We start from the raw sequence: 20,337 nt of genomic DNA on the forward strand, positions 1-20,337 counted from the left end.
CTGTATTACAATAAAACTGGAATAGAGAATTGCCTATTATAAATGAAATAGCATCTCCCTTTTCATTTGCCATGCTTTAAATCACTGTTTTATGTTTGTACTATAAATCAAAACCTTTCTTATAATGTAACACTTTATTACTTTATGCTTTATGTTAATTAACAGATACCTGGACATTACCATTTAGAGTTTAAATAACCAGTTTTTTAATGAAAATAAATGTGGTTGCATATTCATGATAATTAAAACTCAATCAACAACCAATTAAAAGTGCTGAAAATGTATTAGTTGTTTTCATGTGTGAAGGTCAACCATATTTTAGGAGTAGCACACGTATAGATGATAACAGCTAGTGATAAAGCCCAGAAACCTGAGCCTAATGGACTGCTAAGGAGTCAACTAACACATCTGTGGTTCCCTTCATTTTCACTTGAATAAGCTGTTAAACTATCAATGCACTGTGCAGTGTCGGCTATAGGCTGTAATTGCTTACTTGAGGTCACAACCAAATCAGGCTTAAAAAAAAAAGTCTAAATTCTCGCCTGGCTTAGAGATATGCACTTATATAATTATTTCTTGTTTTATTATTTTATAGGCTTTAATAAGACTAACCATGGCAGTCCTTAAAAACTAATTTAAAAAAACAAGTGCTCTGTAATTTTAAAAATCAGGTAATTGACATAACGCACCATAGCAGTAATATTAGCCAGCTGTGACAATGGACTACTTGCACAACTACTTCCGCATTTTCTTTAGTGCTGCTCCAGCGTTTCCGGTTTGGCATTTCCGGTTTTTCACTACATTCGCAATGGCGGTATTTTTCAGTCGGTGTTTGCAAGAGCTTCCAAAAATGAACATTAACGACATTCATCGGATATGTAAGAAGACCAGTAAAGCCTCCTCTAGCAAGCTGGAGAAGGGCTTTAAACTGTATGCCTCGTCATACATCCACAACTACGAAGGTAAGGAAACGCTTATCTTATATTTTAGGTTAGCCCGCGAAGTACAGAAAGAAGCTACTTAGCTAGCGTTAGCAAGGGTAACTACATTAGTGTTAGCTGGGTTAGTTTGTCCTGTTGACAAGTGGAAGTATTATGTTGAAACTGCAACTTGGCTGTTGTTCATGATATTTACTTCTAGGCATGTTTTCCATTAACATTAATACGTTTTATGTCTTTTTTCACCCTGTTATGCTGTAATGGTCAGTATTGCTAACACAGCTTAACAGCATGAAAACGTTGCTAATTTGTTTACTAACGATGAGGTAACTAGCTATCTAATGTACAAACTGTACAATTAATTTGTATGTTATTTTTATTTAGTGTCGAATAGGGACAGGCTGTCAGGGGAGGCCAGTGTGAGAGCCTTGTGCTACAGATCCATGAAGAAGAACGAGTCAGCGCACAGCTTACGAGTAGGGAGGAAGTGTAGGGCTAAACCAGGGGTTTCAGACTTCACTCCTGTGTCCACAGCACTGCAGAGTTTAGCATTAACTTCATTTAATGTTCACTTCTTATATAACTGTCTTGTTCTAAAATTGGAAAAAGCTGTTGGCATCCAGGAGCTGAGTTTGACCCTCTATGGCAGTGTTTCTCAGTCATGTTCCTGACCACTCCATACAGTTTTAAATATTCCATGATTCAACGTACCAAGAATTCAATATACCTAATCTAGAGTTACCAGAAGTAGCATTAAGAGACACTGCTCTAGCAATGAACATATTGGCAATCCAGGATTCCTAAAGTCAGTCTTATGAACGCCATACTTAGCAATTTTTTGTGTTTCCCCCACATGACCAGCCTTTACTTAGGTAATGAGCTGAATCTGGTGGAAAAATATGCAACACATAGGGTTTAATGACTGGGTTGGGATCTCTTTTTGCTCTGAAGTTCAGATGTTCAAATCAGTGTTCACTGTTCTTTGATGTTCTAGGTTCTATATCCAAAACCTATTGCTATAAATTAAGCAAGCGGTTCCAGGTTCCATTCTTGGGGTGCTTATGCCATACATATTTTTTCTCTCCATTTTAAAACACTTTACTCAGCCTCACCCACGAGGAACTTAATTTGTTAATTAGTTCAATCAGGTTTTAGATAAGTTAAAACAAAAAATGTGATGTGGGATCACCAGCACTGGTATAGGAACCCATGAATTAAACAAAGTCATTACTAATTTGCTTACCCCCTTACAGATCGGGCTACGTGATTCATCTCCTGTTGTGCTGACACACACATGCAGTTCATGTGTTGCAGGCACTGCCCTATGCAACCACATAGTGGCTTTGCTTTTTCAAACTGCACATTTCTCTCAGCTCAGTGTGCCAGTAGTTCCTCCTGTGCACAGCTGTACTGAAACTGAACAGCGCTGGCACAAACCTCGGACAATTGTAAGTTTATAATAATCACACTTGATAAGCATTCTAATTTAATGCACTGTCTGAACTACATTGCAGCAACGTTTGTCTCTCTTATTAGGGTGTAAAGCCAGGACCAATCAACAACATGATCACCTGTGCCAAATCAAAAGTCTCAAGGCGTAGTTAGGTAAGGTGATTCATTACTTTACAAATCTGCTCATTAGACCTGCAGTTGTACAATTTACCTGCTCTACCACAACTGAAATGTATAAATAGTTATAATTAACTTTAATTTATTATTAACCTGAATGCTTATAGTTTGGGGTATTGTCTCTACTTAAATTTGTAGGAGTGGACTCTACAGGGGCATGGTGGGCCCTTTACCGGATCCATGCATGTTTAGAGTGGCAGAGGCTTATGAAAAATTCAGCCTTGAAGACAAGCCGCTGGTGACCACCATGGGCATGGAACTCAACAAGCCAGCTGTGCAGTGTGCATTTGGTATGGTGCAGGAGGGCAGTGTTCTGTCATATCAGCAGCCTGTTTTACCATCACGACACATCACGCTGCATCCTGATGTTCTATCAACCCCACTTCTGCCTCTGAAAGACCACCACCTTGATGCACCCACCTGTGCTTTTGTGTGCACTGAACAGGAGCTTTTTGATATGGCTCACAAAATTGAGGTGTCAACTCGGGAGCAGAGTTCTTGGGCTGAGTGGCATCTGCTCCGCAAGCCTAGAGTAACAAATAATTAATAAATAATAATAATAAATAATAATAAATAATAAATATTGGAAACAGAATTTGTTTAGACTTAATGTTTTAATGTACAAAAAGTATACAAAATATTTACAGAACCTGGTGTGTCTAAAATATGCTCTTTTACAGTTTAATAAATACATAATTTGTGGACAGAAATGAGAAAATGTAAATATTGAATATTCTGTATACTTATTAAATTATAGGGCGGCACGGTCGGTAGCACTGTCGCCTCACAGCAAGAAGGTCCTGGGTTCGATCCCCAGGTGGAGCGGTCCGGGTCCTTTCTGTGTGGAGTTTGCATGTTCTCCCCGTGTCTGTGTGGGTTTCCTCCGGGTGCTCCGGTTTCCTCCCACAGTCCAAAGACGTGCAAGTGAGGTGAACTGGAGATATAAAATTGTCTGTAACTTTTCAATATAACTTGTGAACTTGTGAAGTGTAAAACATGATATTAAAATCCTAATAAACAAACAAAATTAAATCATATGTTTACTTAATAAAAGATTGTTTGTGTTTTTGTGAAACAGTGCATTGTGTTTTTATGTAAAGAACCGGTGTGTAATGCAAATTATTTACATGTTTGCTTAATTAAATCAGGAGCTGAATTTAAAGTGTTGAGAAATACAACAGTATAAATTACAGAGGGCATGGGGTCCCTAGGACTGGAGTTGATAACTACTGCTTTATTTTTATTTAACCCATACCTTAACTAGTGCTTTGTTTTGATAGTTTCACAACAGGCATGCCACTGTAAATAACTGGCTAATGTTTACTGTATGGGAAAGGGAAATTAATTTGCCGTGGAGCCTGAGTGCTGTAGCTGTTCCATTAAAAAAGCAATGGTACTGCACCCTTCGTCAATCTTCTCCGATTATCTGGAATTTTTGGTTCAACCAAGTGGTCTGGTAAGAAATGTCTGCTACAGACCTTCGTATAAGGCGAAATAGTAAAGTGGTCCCGACGGATGTTTATTAGCCACTGCCTCCTGAGTTCATAGCTGGGAAGCTATGAAAACTTCCATTAAACTTCGCCGACGCCGAGCAAAGAGGAACACAACAGTGCTCTGAATATTTCTTGAGCTGTTTCTGAAAACGTTCCGATTTAAAAACTTTACACCGGACACTCATTTTAATCTCACGAAGGTTTTGCATATGCCGATGAATGTAAACAATACTACCGGAAACGATCAAGCCGCACTATTTGAAAACGGAAATGCGTCATAGCCTTGAGTGCAAGTAGTCCATAGCATAACCAATGAACAGAGTAAGTGATTAGACACCCAGATACAAAAAAAAATCAGTACAGTACAAAAGAAATTAACAACCGGTGCCCAGGTGGTGCAGTGGGATATTCCGCTAGCACACAAGCACCAAGTTTCTGAACTCCTCGGTTCGAAACTCGGTGTTGCCACCGGTCGGCTGGGCGCCATCTGGCATAATTGGCAGTGCCTGCAGCAGATACTAATTGGCCACCATAAGGGCCAGACTATGTGTAGGTGGGTGGGTCTTCATACACTGTGTAAGAACCCTGATTGGCGGAAGAGAAGCCTGCGCAGAATGCGGGGGCGAGAAGAGGAGGGCTGTACACGCGTCAGTAAATCGGGAAGAAAATTGGGAGAAACTGCATAAAAAAAATAAAAGAAATTAACAACCAAAAGTAAGGTTCATTTTTGTATGATTTGTTTTTCGTATTAATGTTGTAATTTGAATTAAATGTATTATTACACGGTTGTCTGCACTGTGTATACTTTGTTGTTTGCATAGTGTATTCTTATCTAGCTGAAATGACAATAAAGCCTCTAAAATGTTGAATCAATCTGTGACACATAGACCAATCTAATAATGGTGCCTTATTGGTCATTACAATATTCTGGTCAGCTTGTGAAGGCTAAATAAGGCAGTGGACTGTATTCAACCCAGTGGTCTTGAGTTCAACGTTTGTGATGTAAAATATGTCAGGTCTGTCACGGTGATCGTGCTGACTCATGTCAGGCCTAGGCTTGTTCAGTGTAATTATTTAATTACCACTGGATGCAATGCCTTAATAAACCATGCATTTGTGTTAACATCTCTTTCTGCTCATTTTTAGTTCCTCTGTACAACTGATGTTCCTTTTAAATAATTTGAAATAGCACAGCATGTCAGAAACTCAGCTATTCCCTTCAGTGGATCAGAATAATTTTATGACTGATTGTAATTGATGGAAAGAAAAATCCAATTATCTGATGAAAACCACATGGGAGGCACTCACCATCACACCAGAACTTGTGCAGAAGTGGCCACATGGAATAGAAATAAGTCCTTTAAGGGAGCATGAGCAATATTTACTTGTTCTTACTTTAGTTTAGAAGTTGAAAACATCTGGGGAGCATAATGATACTCATATGCTACACTTGTTTTGATCAAATTCTGAGGACAGTATCAGAGAAAAACAGAGTCGGGAGGGCTTGTTCACATAATACACTCCCTCTCGTGTTCTATTGCTTAAGTACGCAAAACACATAATCCCCTCTGTTACTGCTATAAATTCCAAACTTGGATTCATCAGTAAATGGACAGACCTTTTTTCCAGTCACTACTAGCCTTAATAAGCCTTTAATCAAATGCTTACCTATATACACCGATCAGCCATAACATTAAAACACCTCCTTGTTTCTACACTCTCTGTCCATTTTATCAGCTCCACTTACCATATAAAGCACTTTGTAGTTCTACAATTACTGACTGTAGTCCATCTGTTTCTCTGCATGCTTTGTTAGCCCCCTTTCATGCTGTTCCTCAATGGTCAGGACCCCCCACAGGACCACTACAGAGCAGGTATTATTTAGGTGGTGGATGATTCTCAGCACTGCAGTGACAATGACATGGTGGTGGTGTGTTAGTGTGTTGTGCTGGTATGAGTGGATAAGACACAGCAGCGCTGCTGGAGTTTTTAAATACCGTGTCCACTCACTGTCCACTCTATTAGATACTCCTACCTAGTTGGTCCACCTTGTAGATGTAAAGTCAGAGACGATCGCTCATCTATTGCTGCTGTTTGAGTTGGTCATCTTCTAGACCTTCATCAGTGGTCACAGGACGCTGCCCATGTGGCGCTGTTGGCTGGATATTTTTGGTTGGTAGACTATTCTCAGTCCAGCAGTGACAGTGAGGTGTTTAAAAACTCCAGCAGCGCTGCTGTGTCTGATCCACTCATACCAGCACAACACACACTAACACACCACCACCATGTAATTGTCACTGCAGTCCTGAGAATGACCCACCACCTACAGTGCCTTGCAAAAGTATTCAGCCCCCTTGAACTTTTCAACCTTTTGCCACATTTCAGGCTTCAAACATAAAGATATGAAATTGTAATTTTTTGTGAAGAATCAACAACAAGTGGGACCCAATCGTGAAGTGGAACGAAATTTATTGGATATTTTAAACTTTTTTTAGAAATAAAAAACTGAAAAGTGGGGCGTGCAATATTATTCAGCCCCCTTGCGTTAATACTTTGTAGCGCCACCTTTTGCTGCGATTACAGCTGCAAGTCGCTTGGGGTATGTCTCTATTAGTTTTGCACATCGAGATACTGAAATTTTTGCCCATTCTTCCTTGCAAAACAGCTCGAGCTCAGTGAGGTTGGATGGAGAGCGTTTGTGAACAGCAGTTTTCAGCTCTTTCCACAGATTCTCGATGGGATTCAGGTCTGGACTTTGACTTGGCCATTCTAACACCTGGATACGTTTATTTGTGAACCATTCCATTGTAGATTTTGCTTTATGTTTTGGATCATTGTCTTGTTGGAAGATAAATCACCGTCCCAGTCTCAGGTCTTTTGCAGACTGCAACAGGTTTTCTTCCAGAATGGTCCTGTATTTGGCTCCATCCATCTTCCCATCAATTTTAACCATCTTCCCTGTCCCTGCTGAAGAAAAGCAGGCCCAAACCATGATGCTGCCACCACCATGTTTGACAGTGGGGATGGTGTGTTCAGGGTGATGAGCTGTGTTGCTTTTATGCCAAACATAACGTTTTGCGTTGTGGCCAAAAAGTTCGATTTTGGTTTCATCTGACCAGAGCACCTTCTTCCACATGTTTGGTGTGTCTCCCAGGTGACTTTTTATAGATATCTTTGAGAAATGGCTTTCTTCTTGCCACTCTTCCATAAAGGCCAGATTTGTGCAGTGTACGACTGATTGTTGTCCTATGGACAGATTCTCCCACCTCAGCTGTAGATCTCTGCAGTTCATTCAGAGTGATCATGGGCCTCTTGGCTGCATCTCTGATCAGTCTTCTCCTTGTTTGAGCTGAAAGTTTAGAGGGACGGCCGGGTCTTGGTAGATTTGCAGTGGTCTGATACTCCCTTCATTTCAATATGATCGCTTGCACAGTGCTCCTTGAGATGTTTAAAGCTTGGGAAATCTTTTTGTATCCAAATCCGGCTTTAAACTTCTCCACAACAGTATCTCGGACCTGCCTGGTGTGTTCCTTGGTCTTCATGATGCTCTCTGCGCTTTAAACAGAACTCTGAGACTATCACAGAGCAGGTGCATTTATACGGAGACTTGATTACACACAGGTGGATTCTATTTATCACCATCAGTCATTTAGGTCAACATTGGATCATTCAGAGATCCTCACTGAACTTCTGGAGTGAGTTTGCTGCACTGAAAGTAAAGGGGCCGAATAATATTGCACGCCCCACTTTTTAGTTTTTTATTTCAAAAAAAAGTTTAAAATATCCAATAAATTTCGTTCCACTTCACGATTGTGTCCCACTTGTTGTTGATTCTTCACAAAAAATTACAATTTCATATCGTTATGTTTGAAGCCTGAAATGTGGCAAAAGGTTGAAAAGTTCAAGGGGGCTGAATACTTTTGCAAGGCACTGTAATTGTCACTGCAGTCCTGAGAATGACCCACCACCTATATAAGACCTACTCTGCAGTGGTCCGGGAAGAGTTCTGATCATTGAAGAACAGCATGAAATGGGGCTAACAAAGCATGCAGAGAAACAGATGGACTACAGTAAAGTGCTTCTATATGGTAAGTGGAGCTGATAAAATGGACACAGTGAGTGTAGAGAAAAGGAGGTGGTTTCAATGTTATGGCTGAACAAACCAGATATCATCTGACTGTGGCTACGGCTGTTTAGCGGTTGTTTTGCATGGCATACTTGCTTTCAGTGTCTGGTGAAGGATGCCACCCACAGCCTAACCTTCAGCAAACTGTGCCTACTTTCATGGGTACCCTGGTGCAATCAGAAATGGACAATAGCACATGGATTGGTTCTGCATTTGGATGTGTACGGTATTTTACTGTACTGTGCAATGGAAAAGCAGCATTAGATTTTTGCTGTTCACTGCATTTTACACACACTAACAGAATAAAATACAGTATGTTCACTTTCAGACCTGTACCACTCTCTATGTGCGTGGCAGGTGTGCACCCCCTAGCTAGCTGAGCAGTTTTGGTGACTGAAGCTCCTGCCATCAATGCCCTAATTATGAACCCGCTTTTGGAATCACTAAGATCATCATCTTTGGCCATCTTTATTCTGTTCAGCATGTTCAAAGTATGGGAGCACGTCTGTTGCTTGATAAGTAAACCTGCCTAAAGCAACTCTACTGCTTATGTTTCTCAGCTTATTTCTTCCTCAGTATGGATAAGCAGTCATCCTGCTTCAGGAGCCTCATCAAACATTTTCTATACATGCGCTGGAGGGGATAACTAAAATACAGCAGAAATGAATGCATAGCATCCCCAATCAGTAAGGCCAAAGTATTACAATTAGGTTAAGGATGTCAGTCATTTAGTGCCTCTAATGAGCCATGTGTGAGTCAGAATAGTGTCTAGCAGAGCCTGGGTCACAGTTTAAGCATTAGTCACCGGACAACAGGAATTAAGTAAGCTTTGACGAGCGGACCAGGATGAGCATACTGAAGCTTAATGTAAAATTAATGTGTCGCTCAGCATTAGAGTGTGACCTTCGGAGTTTCGCATTTACGTAAAAAATTTTAATTCTCGCTGGGGTACAGGTCAGCCCTTAAGTGATCATCAGCAGTGCAGGTCCAGGTATGTTTATTTTATGATGTCTAGTTCTTTCTGTCCTTCAGTTGTTAAAGATGGGAGGTAAAAAAAGAAATGTACAAGGAAATAAAAAAACAAAGGGAATATAATAATTGTATTAATAATTGTGAATTACATAAAGTTCTCTTTGCATGTATACCTAATAAATAAATTAATAAAAATAAATTAATAAAAATGGCCAAAAGTATGTGGACACCCCTCAGAATTATCGAGTCTGCGTTTCAGCCACCCCTATTACTAGGTGTATAAAAATGATTACATAAATAATATGCTTTCATTCCTGAGTCCACTTGCACAACTCACATGGTTTGATAAGTATAACTTGGAGGAACTTCAGTGATCCAGACAGCACCCTGGCCTGAAGTGAACCTACTGAGCATCCTTTGGGTAAACTGGAACACAGATTGTGAGTCTGGCATGGTCATCCAGCTCAGATATGTTCCAAAATCTTGTGAAAAGCTAGTTCACACTACACAATTTTTACCCAGATTTTCGTTCGCCGACAGGTTACCGCTAGATTGCTCGGCGTTCGCTCGGCGACCAAAACTCGGCTCTCGATCGCTATGTGTGAACTACTCAAAGACTCGATCCGAGCGGCTCGCCGAGCGCTCGCGGACTGAAGAGAGATATCTAGCATGCTAAATATCTGGATATCAGTTGCGTGACTGGCAGGGGAGGAGCATAATATAGGGGCATAATATAGTTTCTATCAGAATACATCAGCACACACACGTTTTACAGTATTTCTGATCTTATCGCTGTCGACAAAACAGAACACCAACATTACAAAAAATATATATTTACCTCCAACTCACTACAGAACAATCCATGCTGTTTGGTAGCCAAATCCCCTCAGATTCACTTATTTTCCCTACTTGCTTTTACGCTGCACATCAGCGCACAAACAACTCGCTTATTGTTGACGTGCATTTTTGGACGTGGTATCACTAAACCCCTCATCACTTCTTGCGTTTGATTTCTTGAGAAAACATAGTTTGGGGGACCAGACTGACTCATCTGCGATTCCTCCTGATGATAGATGGTGTAGTGTGAAACCCCCTATTGCCTATCAGTCATGTAGTGTGAAAACCACAGCGACTGAAAATACTCCTGATTGCAAGAGATCCAGTCGTGTAGTGTGAACTGTACAGCGACCTGACGACTTGAAAGTCGTGTAGTGTGAACTTGGCATTACTGGTAGAGTAGGCTGTCATAGCTGCGAGGAAGAGGAAGCACATCTCCTTATTAATGTCTATGTTAATATCTATGCTTTTGGATTTGGATATCCCACAAGCTTATGGTCGTGTCCAAATAATTTTAGCCATAAGGGCCTTGTGGGTTTGAATCTCAGCTCTGCTCCCGGCAGGCTGGGTCCCTACATGAACAATGATTGACTTGTGATTGAATGTGCCGGGGTGGATTTCTCATAACTGATGCAGTTTTGACCTCTGCTTGTTGATTGATGCCACCTGCACAGAGACAGTAGATAATGGAATCAGGGTGTGACTGTCTGTGCACAAAGCATCAGTGGAGGGGAAGCATAATGCAATCGGGTAATTGGATATGACTAGATTTGGAGGAAAACTGGGTAGTCAGACTTTTACTATGAGTGTGTGTACTTTATTCACCTCTGATCACAGTTCTGCATATTAGACACTACAAGAGTTCAACAAGACCTTACTTTAAGGCACAGATTTAAAAATAATTCAACGTTTTATGGTGTAAAAGGTCCTTATTTAAAAAAAAATAAGAAAACTATAAAGAGCAATAGTGCTTTCTTTACTTGAACAGCTTTTTTAGTCCCCTGGAATCTGGAGGCAAGCTCCCAGCAGAAGAGCATAAAACATCACTAATCAAGATGATGATTCAAGCTGTGCAGCAAAAAAGCCTGACATTGCTCCATTAACCTCGATGACAAGAAGTGTCCACTTGGCGGTTGAAATATTAATTACCTGCTGCATCAAGACACCGTCAATCAACGATCCCTGAATCAATTCTGAGTTGAGGTGCCAAAGTATTTAAGCCACTGCAGCAAAGCGCTGTCAATGCATTAATCAATGTGACGCTGAGTCTCCACTTAGACGGAATGGGGTGGCAAGTTCAGGAGCTGTTAAATATGATTTAAAAAAAATGCAGATTTGCAAATTCGTAGCAGGGTTTCAATACTTTTACACTACCCGGTTACACCCTGGGGTTACACAGTACCCTCTGAACAGCACAATCACCAGACAGAGGAGTGTGTTTAGTGATAGACTGCTGTCTTTGTCCTGCTCAACAGACAGGCTGAGGAAGTCTTTAGTACCCCTGGGGAGTTTGTGAACTGTTCACGTGCTGCTGTGGCAAAAGTATTGTGAGTAGACAAATGACACTATTGCAAATAAGCGACGTGGAATTGATGTGACAGGTGAATGTCGGCCATAAATGTGCGCAAGGGTGGACCGGCACGGTACAGTGGAGCAGCTCCCTGCCAAAATGAACCGGGGGCTACAAGAAGTGTCTAAAACAAAAGTTAAGTGCACCCTACTGCGTATGGGGCTCTGAAGCAGACGGATGGTGACTGCACCTCTGCTAATAAAGTTGCATTGGCAGAAGAGGCTTCAATTTTCACAGCAGTATTGGAATTAGACCTCCGATGAATGGCAAAGGGTTGCCCTCTCCGATGAGTCACGTTTTCTGCTGCATCGAACAGATAGATGATGGTATGTGAGGCGAGAAACAGAAAAAACACCCTGCAACCATTGCAGGAAGAACACAAGCTGGTGGTGGCCCATACATCCATGTGGAAGGCACTCTCAACCAATTTGGGTATGAATCCATTCTTGCATATCATGTACACCCATGCATGCCAATTATCTTCCCTGGGGCAAACGCGATCTTCCAGCAACAAAATGCAACATGTCACACATGCCTAGAAATGTCCGACATTGGTTGGAAGAGCATGACCAAGACTTCCAAGTACAAACCAAGTTGTTGGGTCGTCCAATACTCATTGATGCCATGCAGTCTGGTACTGTGCCCCATGCACTGATCAGCCATAACATTAAAACCACCTCCTGGTTTCTACACACACTGTCCATTTTATCAGCTCCACTTACCATATAGAAGCACTTTGTTGTCCATGTGTTTCTCTACATACCATTTTAGCCTCCTTTCACCCTGTTCTTCAATGGTCAGGACCCCCACAGGACCAGCACAGAGCAGGTATTATTTGGGTTGTGGATCATACTCAGAACTGCAGTGACAGTGACATGGTGGTGGTGTGTTAGTGTGTGTTGTGCTGGTATGAGTGGATCAGACACAGCAGCGCTGCTGGAGTTTTTAAATACCCATGTCCACTCACTGTCCACTCTATTAGATACTCTTACCTATCTGGTCCACCTTGTTAATGTAAAGTCAGATACGATCGCTCATCTATTGCTGCTGTTTGAGTTTGAGTCATCTTATAGACCTTCATCAGTGGTCACAGGACGCTGTTGGCTGGATATTTTTGGTTGGTGGACTATTCTCAGTCCAACAGTACCCCATCAGCACTGCTGAGTCTTATCCACTCATACCAGCATAACACACACTAACACACCATCACCATGTCAGTGTCACTGCAGTGCTGAGAATGACCCACCACCCAAATAATACCTGCTCTGTAGTGGTCCTGTGGCGGTCCTGACCATTGAAGAACAGCATGAAAGCAGGCTAAAAATTTATGTAGAGAAACAGATGGACTACAGTCAGTAATTGTAGAACTACAAAGTGCTGCTATATGGTAAGTGGAGCTGATAAAATAGACAGTGAGTGTAGAAACAAGGAGATGGTTTTAATGTTATGCCTGATCGGTGTACTGCAGATCATTTAAATACTGGTGATGAGGTGAATGTGTCATAGCACACTGTGCATCAGACCCTTCTGTGTATGGGGCTGCAGAGTCTTAGACCAGTCAGGGTGCCCATGCCAACCCGATGACCCTTTGATATATAAATCCAGGGACCTTGACGCCATTGTCTTTGCTGTATTGTGGGCAAAACTAAGGATCCTCTTCACCAACCCCACCCTCACACTCTTGTGGGTAAAAGATATGGCCTTTTTCCTTAGCCTGGAGAAAATTAAATTCAGTCTCAGGGGAATGGACATGTTCTATAACATCTGGCAGCCTTTTATTCTCCATTTGAAAAGCCTCCCTGAGTTACCATCCAAGTAGAGGGAATAAAGGAGAGAGAGAATTTAATTTTTATTTACAAGATCTAATTGTTATTATCTTCCCACTGACTGGTCTTTTTAAATCACCAGGGCTGAGGATGAAGGTTTTATTTGTTTTTTATTTGGATGTAAAGCTAAGAAAAACCAGTGGCATGTCTGTATAACCAATAACATTAGTGCTCAGGTCTATTTGTGTATCATCACACAAATGTAATTAAATTTTATGCTTTTGAATGCAATTAAACCTTTTATATGCAGCACACGACTTGCATGTAGGTGATTAAGATCCCATTGATCCCATGAGGGAAATTCGAGTGTCTGATTCAACATTAGTTCATGTAAGAAGAGAAAACTGAAGCGATGCAGAAACATCTTGATTAAAGAAGATTCACACTACGCTTGCCTGGAAATAATGCTCTGATGAAGATGGCACTTGTGTGCTGAATATATATACGTATAACATTGTCTCTAGATCATGTGAATGAGTTTTAAGAGGCAGGGTTCAAAGCCTGACTCACTGCTTTAAGAGCAGGAAAAACTACCGAGGTGCTTGGCAACCATTCAGTTCTGCATGTTAATTCAGATTAATTGCTTGGTTATGTATGAGATTGCCTTTGCCTTACACAGTGCAATGCGTCATTGCTTCATTTTGTTTGTGGTTGAGTGTGCTTATGCTCTAAGAACACAAATGAGTCATCTCTGAAGAGAAAATATAATACATCAGACCGTCTCTAGAGTAAAAAGTAGATAATTGATTTAATGATTTATTAATAATCAGACTGCAGTCAAATATGTCACATTGCTTGTTAATAATGAGACAATTAAAGGTCAGGTGAAGAATTTTTGGCTAAATCGGTTACAAGGTGAACCCAAGCACACAGCTTGTGTCTCCCCCGATCCATAATATCTTCAAATACTAGCTATTTACCCAGCATGTCTTCTGTTTTTATTTGTAAGCAGTAACAATAAGGGTGAAGTAAAGGACTCTTAGAGAGCATCTCAAGAAGGTGACCAGCAGCAAACATGTAAACAAAGCAGCCCTCACGTGTCTCTGTTTCAGTGTGTTCTATAGAAATGGTCTTTTCTTTGTAAACTCTGTGAGGATTGGAAAACCCTGAACACCACTTAAAGTTTTAAAGTCACCCCAGTCAGGGCTCTAGAGTGCGACCAATTTGGTCGCACATGCGACCTAATTTCTCAATGGTGCGACTAAAAAAAATCTCAGGTCGCACCGGTGCGACCAGGCGTCCGAGGGAAAAAAAAAAAACAACAGACACACATTAGGCCAATATCATGGTCTAAACCAATCAGAGATAGTGAAGGGCGGGACAATATTGTAGCGGTGATATGTGAGCGACATTCAGCTCAGCCAATCAGAATGCAGCAGCAGGTTTATACACGTGCGTTCGGACGTTCTGCCGTAAGTTTAGTTTTGTATATGAGACTCGCCGGATGTCCCCAGAATGGAAGTTCGGGTTCTGGAGCTCGGCGGTGTAAAGTGTTGTAACGCTCACTTAAGTCCTGACTAAACAGTTAAAGTGACTCTACCCTGCCGTGTGCCTTTATTCCCACACCTCCACCACCGCACAGCAAAAGACCCGCAGCATCCCCACCGGACAGCGGCTAGGTGAGCCGACCCTCTACAGTAGCAAGGGGCTAATGCTAGCGGTAACGTGCCGCGATAGTGAAAGTAAAAACACGACAATATTTTCGTTAAGTAAAATATAAAAATAACTAAAAGACCAAAATATATTACAATACATGTAGTCAAAATACGCAGTGAGTGCACCGCAAGTGATTTTGGGAATCTGTGTAAAAGATTCAGTAAAGCCGATAATATAATGCACTGCATTTAAGATTACACTCTAACACACACACAAACATATACATATAATTTTAAATATACACACACATATAAATAGATATACACACATACATACACATTTACTCTATTATTTTTATAATTTTTATAAGTGTGCTATAATTAGTCTGTAATACTATAATTAACTGTAAAGAAGACAGTGGCCGGCAATAGTATATTTGTGACTGGTTCTAATACATTTCGAATTGAAAGGCTGAAAAAGCCCAATGCATCTATAAAACACATTACATGCCGCGATAAATGCACTGCCCAAGTGTCCCCTCTCCCCACTGCCCTTCATTGTCAGGCAGCAGCAAACAGATCATCAGACGAGGCCATGTTGACCAGATTGTTAGTTATTTCCAAGTCAATATTGCCTGTATGGACAGTGATAAAAAAAAAATAAAAAAAAAAAGTGAACCTGTAAAACTGCGGTGTTAAATGCGATGCGGTCGAAAATTTGGGTGCACCTAACTTTTGTGCTGGTGCACCTAAGAAAAAAAGTTAGGTGCAACCAGTGCAAAATGTTAGTCTAGAGCCCTGCCAGTGCTTGGATGGTTCAGGAGTCTATGACACTACCCCACCACCACAATGAGTTTAAGTTTGAATCTCAACAGACTGACCATTTCTAAATAAAGGTAATTGCCAATCCAAAAATGTGACCTGTGCTGTCTGGTCAATGCTTCAGCATGAGTTGTAAAGGATTTATACAGGTATAACAATTCAGGCGCCAGGATGGTGCAGCGATCTAATGCACTAGCACACCACTGCGAAGTGTTCAAACTCACAAGTCGAATACCAGGTCAAGGGCCATCATCTGTCCAGGCGTCCACACAAACTCTTTAATTACACGAACCAATCTGTACAAGAGACATGTTGGATTTGGAGTCCTTACCGTGCAGAGATCTTTATATTGCATCTTCTGGAATTTGGTGTCAGCATTGCCAGCACAGAGTTCCACATATCCCAGCACCACCTGGAACACGGTGTTGTGAATGGCCTGGGTGAAGTGCATGTGAAGCTGATCCATAGCCGTCTGAGAAGAGCCAAAAAGAAAAGGAAAGCATGAGTCAGTGTAGGACAGAAGGACAAGTTCCATGGTTCTTAAATTATTTAGAAGCATTTCCACTGCTCAAATGTGGCAGGTAGATCTAGCAATGCCTCAATATCCAATATAGCAAAAAAAAAAAAGAAAAGTATGATAGAAAACCTAGTAGTGTGTGTTATTTAATTCAAAGCTGCTCTGTGAATAAAGAGTGGCCTAAATAGTAATATCAAATTACAGAAGGTGTTTTTGAAGGTGTTTTTGCAGGAATTGCTACTGAAAGTAGAGCAAGCAGCTATTAAGTTAAGGAAGTTTTACACAAAGGTAGACATACGTTTAACCTAGTAGCTTTCTACATAGACAGCATTTTACATCATCCTACACTTGCTCCCAAGAAGAAGGCTGTCCGAATTCTTATATGCCTTAAAATGCTGCCTACTAAGGTGCCTTGTTTCAAGCGCCCAGGTGGCGCAGCGGGATATTCTGCTAGGTTCGAAACTCGGCGTTACCAGCGGTCGGCTGGGCAATTAGCAGGCATAATTGGCAGTGCCTGCAGGGACTATGTGGGTGGGGTCTTCAAACACTGTGTAAGGACCCTGATAGAGAGGCGCGTGTGCAGAATGCATGGGTAAAAAAGGGTTCCGCTAAGGGCTGCACGCGGGTCGGAGGTGGTGTGAGCAGCAATACTTACCTTGACTGCAATCAGGGATCCCCCATCAGTGGAAGACAAACTGACTATGCCAAAATTGGGAGAAAAAATTAAATAAAATAGAAAAAAAATAAGGTGCCTTATTTCGAAGCGCTAATCCAACTGAATAATGAGGGAGCGTCTAATGCTTCCTTAGCGGTAAAGGCAATCCCAATAAGTTTGATGTCTTATTAGAATCCTCTCCACTTAGGCAGCTGTCTAGGTAGACAGTAGGCAGCAAGACAGATTACTAGTTTTCTGGACAGACCAATGCTGTTGTGTTTTTACTTCTGTTCCTTTGTGGAATCTGTTTAGTACAGGGTTCTGATGTCACTTATTGTCAAAAATATGCAAGGACAAAGCAAACTATTATGATAACCTACCACTGCTGACAGCCGGCCGGGTATCTACACGAACATGATTGGCTATACGTTAGGAGGGGTATAAAGCCCTGTCCAGGGTGTTCCTGCCTTGTCACCAGTGTTTCCAGGTAAAACCAGATGTGCCAGTTAAAGCAAACCAGGATAAAGTGGTTGATAGAAATGAAATATGCAGTGAAATATGGTGGCAATTACTTATTCACAGCACTAAATTATTTTCCCCCACTCTTTCTATAATTCTTCACTACAAAGTCTTTTAAACACTGAGTCAGTAACACAAACTGACTTCTTATTGTGTCCTACTTCCATCAAAGTGTCCAAATCAATATCAAAGAGCAACACATCCAGATCAATCAACTCACAAAAGCACAAAGGAGATCCACAAAAAGTCATTCCCACATTACAGACGCACACACAGCTACAGGCTAAACTCCACAGTCTGATAAGCAGCTTATCCAGATGGTAATGATTACCCAATTAACCGCTAACCTATGGATAAGTCGTTGTTAGATCTATGTTAGCAGTTAAAAAGACGTCAGTGTCATTTACTTCCGACAGCTAATTGTTGACATTTAAATTAAGAGTGCGGTCGCAGTAGTGAGAGACAATGTTGAGCAAAAAATCTGAGACAGCGGTATACTCGACATTTTACCACAGCACACGTTTCCCAAAATGCAGGTCCTGCCATTAGATGCACCCCCTTTTAGAAAGCAGGTTTTAAGGCTGAACCAAGGCGGAATCATTTTCATTACAAAACAATTATAAATACCAGTAAGACTTACATCTGTTGCTATGTAGACCATGTCAAATCCAGTACCCTATTAATAATCAAAAACGACCCCCCTTGAACCATTCTTACCCTGAAATGGCATTACCATGGCAATGACATGGTAGAGTGTGCTGTTGGTGTGAATGTATCAGGTGGAGCAGTGTTGGTGGGATTTTTAAACACCTCATTGGTTAATTTATTGGGATTTTCATGTCATGTCACTTTGGTTACATTAATGACAGAAACGGTAGCCACTCATTACACGAGATTCATCAGTTCACAAGATTAATGTCAAACACAGTCATGGACAATTGAGTATCTCCAATTCACTTCACTTGCATGTCTTTGGACTGTGGGAGGAAACCGGAGCTCCCGGAGGAAACCCACACAGACACGGGGAGAACATGCAAACTCCACACAGAAAGGACCCGGACTGCCCCACCTGGGGATCAAACCCAGGGCCTTCTTGCTATGAGGTAACAGTGCTACCCACCGAGCCACTGTACCACCCTGAACACCTCAATACTAACATGGCCAACGAAGTAGAGAGATTTACACACATTGTGCATAAAGTAAGTCTTTAACTGCACATCTACAACATGTGCTAACAGGATATGTGTTCCTAATAAAGAGGACCGAAAGTCTTTTGTTTTTTGTTGAACTTTTGTTATTGACCAAATACTTATTTTCCACCATAATTTACAAATAAATTCTTTAAAAATACTACAATGTGATTTCCAGGATTTCTTTTCTCATTTTGTCTCTCATAGTTGAAGTGTACCTATGATGAAAATTACAGACCTCTCTCATCTTTCTAAGTAGGAGAACCTGCACAATCAGTGGCTGACTAAATACTTTTTGGCCCCACTGTAGATTCTATGTTAAAGTTTGTGCTTTAAAGAGCTGCGGGTAAACAAACCCAATTTATTAATGGTATTAACCTTATTTGTTTCATGTAGCAGGAAACTGCTGACCATATTACAATCTTAAGCAAATGTCTGGACACGCTTGGACAACTTATGTTTTGCTGATTTGAAAGTAAAATGAAATAAATGCTAATGTGGCTTTTTTCTTCAAGTTTGTTCCTGGTAGATGATGTGTTAGCTTTTTTTATTTAAATATGAAGTATGACCAGGAGTGTCTGAACTTAAGCGTTAGACTGTATTTAAGATACACTGATCAGTCGTAACATTAAAACCACCTCATTGTTTCTACACTCACTGTCCATTTTATCAGATTCCCTTACCATATAGAAGCACGTCATAGTTCTACAATTACTGACTGTAGTCCATCTGTTTCTCTGCATGCTTTGTTAGCCACCTTTCATGCTGTTCCTCAATGGTCAGGACCCCACAGGACCACCACAGAGTAGGTATTATTTAGGTGGTGGATCATTTTCAGCACTGCAGTGACACTGACATGGTGGTGGTGTGTTAGTGTGTGTTGTGCTGGTATGAGTGGATCGGACACAGCAGCGCTGCTGGAGTTTTTAAATACTGTGCCCACTCACTGTCCACTCTATTAGACACTCCTACCTAGTTGGTCCACCTTGTAGATGTAAAGTCAGAGACGATCGCTCATCTACTGCTGCTGTTTGAGTTGGTCATCTTCTAGACCAGGGGTGTCAAACTCATTTTCACCGAGGGCCACATCAGCATTATTGTGGCACTCAAAGGGACGATTGTAACGTATCCTGCTGTGATTGCAGTCTGTTGTTTTTCTTGGAGGCTAAATTTTGCATTTATATTGTCTACTTTACCACAGACACGGCCTCATAACACAAGAGACGCACCGTTTTCTCTTCCTGAAGCACAAACTTGTTTTCACTTTCACTAAATTTCCTCCTTCTGCTTAATTTTCTTACTTATCTTCTTGTACATTTTGGGATCATGTGTAAATATGTGTAACATCATCTACTGGCGGGATGTGTCACTTTGCAGGTCACAAAATCAGCATGCATTTTGAAAGATGCAGTTTGTTTAGGATTTTACAGTGTATTTTTAAGACAATCATTCTGCCCTCACTAATAGTTTATCCCCCTTGCTCAGCTAGACAGACAGACAGACAGACAGACAGACAGCTCTCTTCAGAATACAGTCGGTTTATTTGCTTCCCAGCTGTGTGATACACTGTGTGCATCAAAATGAAGTAAAAATACAAACAATACAAACAATAAAGAACTTAATACAGTACAAGCACACAGCTGTAGTC

General features: G+C 41.1%; 1 protein-coding gene and 1 long non-coding RNA gene across 4 annotated transcripts in view; one reads left to right on the forward strand and one right to left on the reverse strand.

Annotated features, from left to right (window-relative positions):
- The window catches only part of vps50 (VPS50 EARP/GARPII complex subunit), a 258,290-nt gene that overhangs the window by 156,849 nt on the left and 81,104 nt on the right, over positions 1-20,337 (reverse strand). For both annotated transcript variants that reach the window (XM_063014101.1, XM_063014109.1), the window contains exon 12: positions 16,140-16,280. In XM_063014101.1, coding sequence (XP_062870171.1) covers positions 16,140-16,280 — 141 coding nt within the window. The remainder of the gene's footprint in view (positions 1-16,139; positions 16,281-20,337) is intronic.
- On the forward strand, positions 858-3,642 carry LOC134308408 (uncharacterized). 2 transcript variants are annotated; one of them, XR_010010684.1, is made up of 4 exons: positions 858-962; positions 2,192-2,386; positions 2,475-2,543; positions 2,706-3,642. It is a non-coding gene; the product is annotated as an uncharacterized LOC134308408 (long non-coding RNA). The 2 variants fall into 2 exon arrangements; XR_010010678.1 differs by lacking the exon at positions 858-962 and having other exon boundaries at positions 1,965-2,386.

The sequence above is a fragment of the Trichomycterus rosablanca genome, chromosome 2 (genome assembly GCF_030014385.1).
Source record: "Trichomycterus rosablanca isolate fTriRos1 chromosome 2, fTriRos1.hap1, whole genome shotgun sequence".
NCBI lineage: Eukaryota > Metazoa > Chordata > Actinopteri > Siluriformes > Trichomycteridae > Trichomycterus > Trichomycterus rosablanca.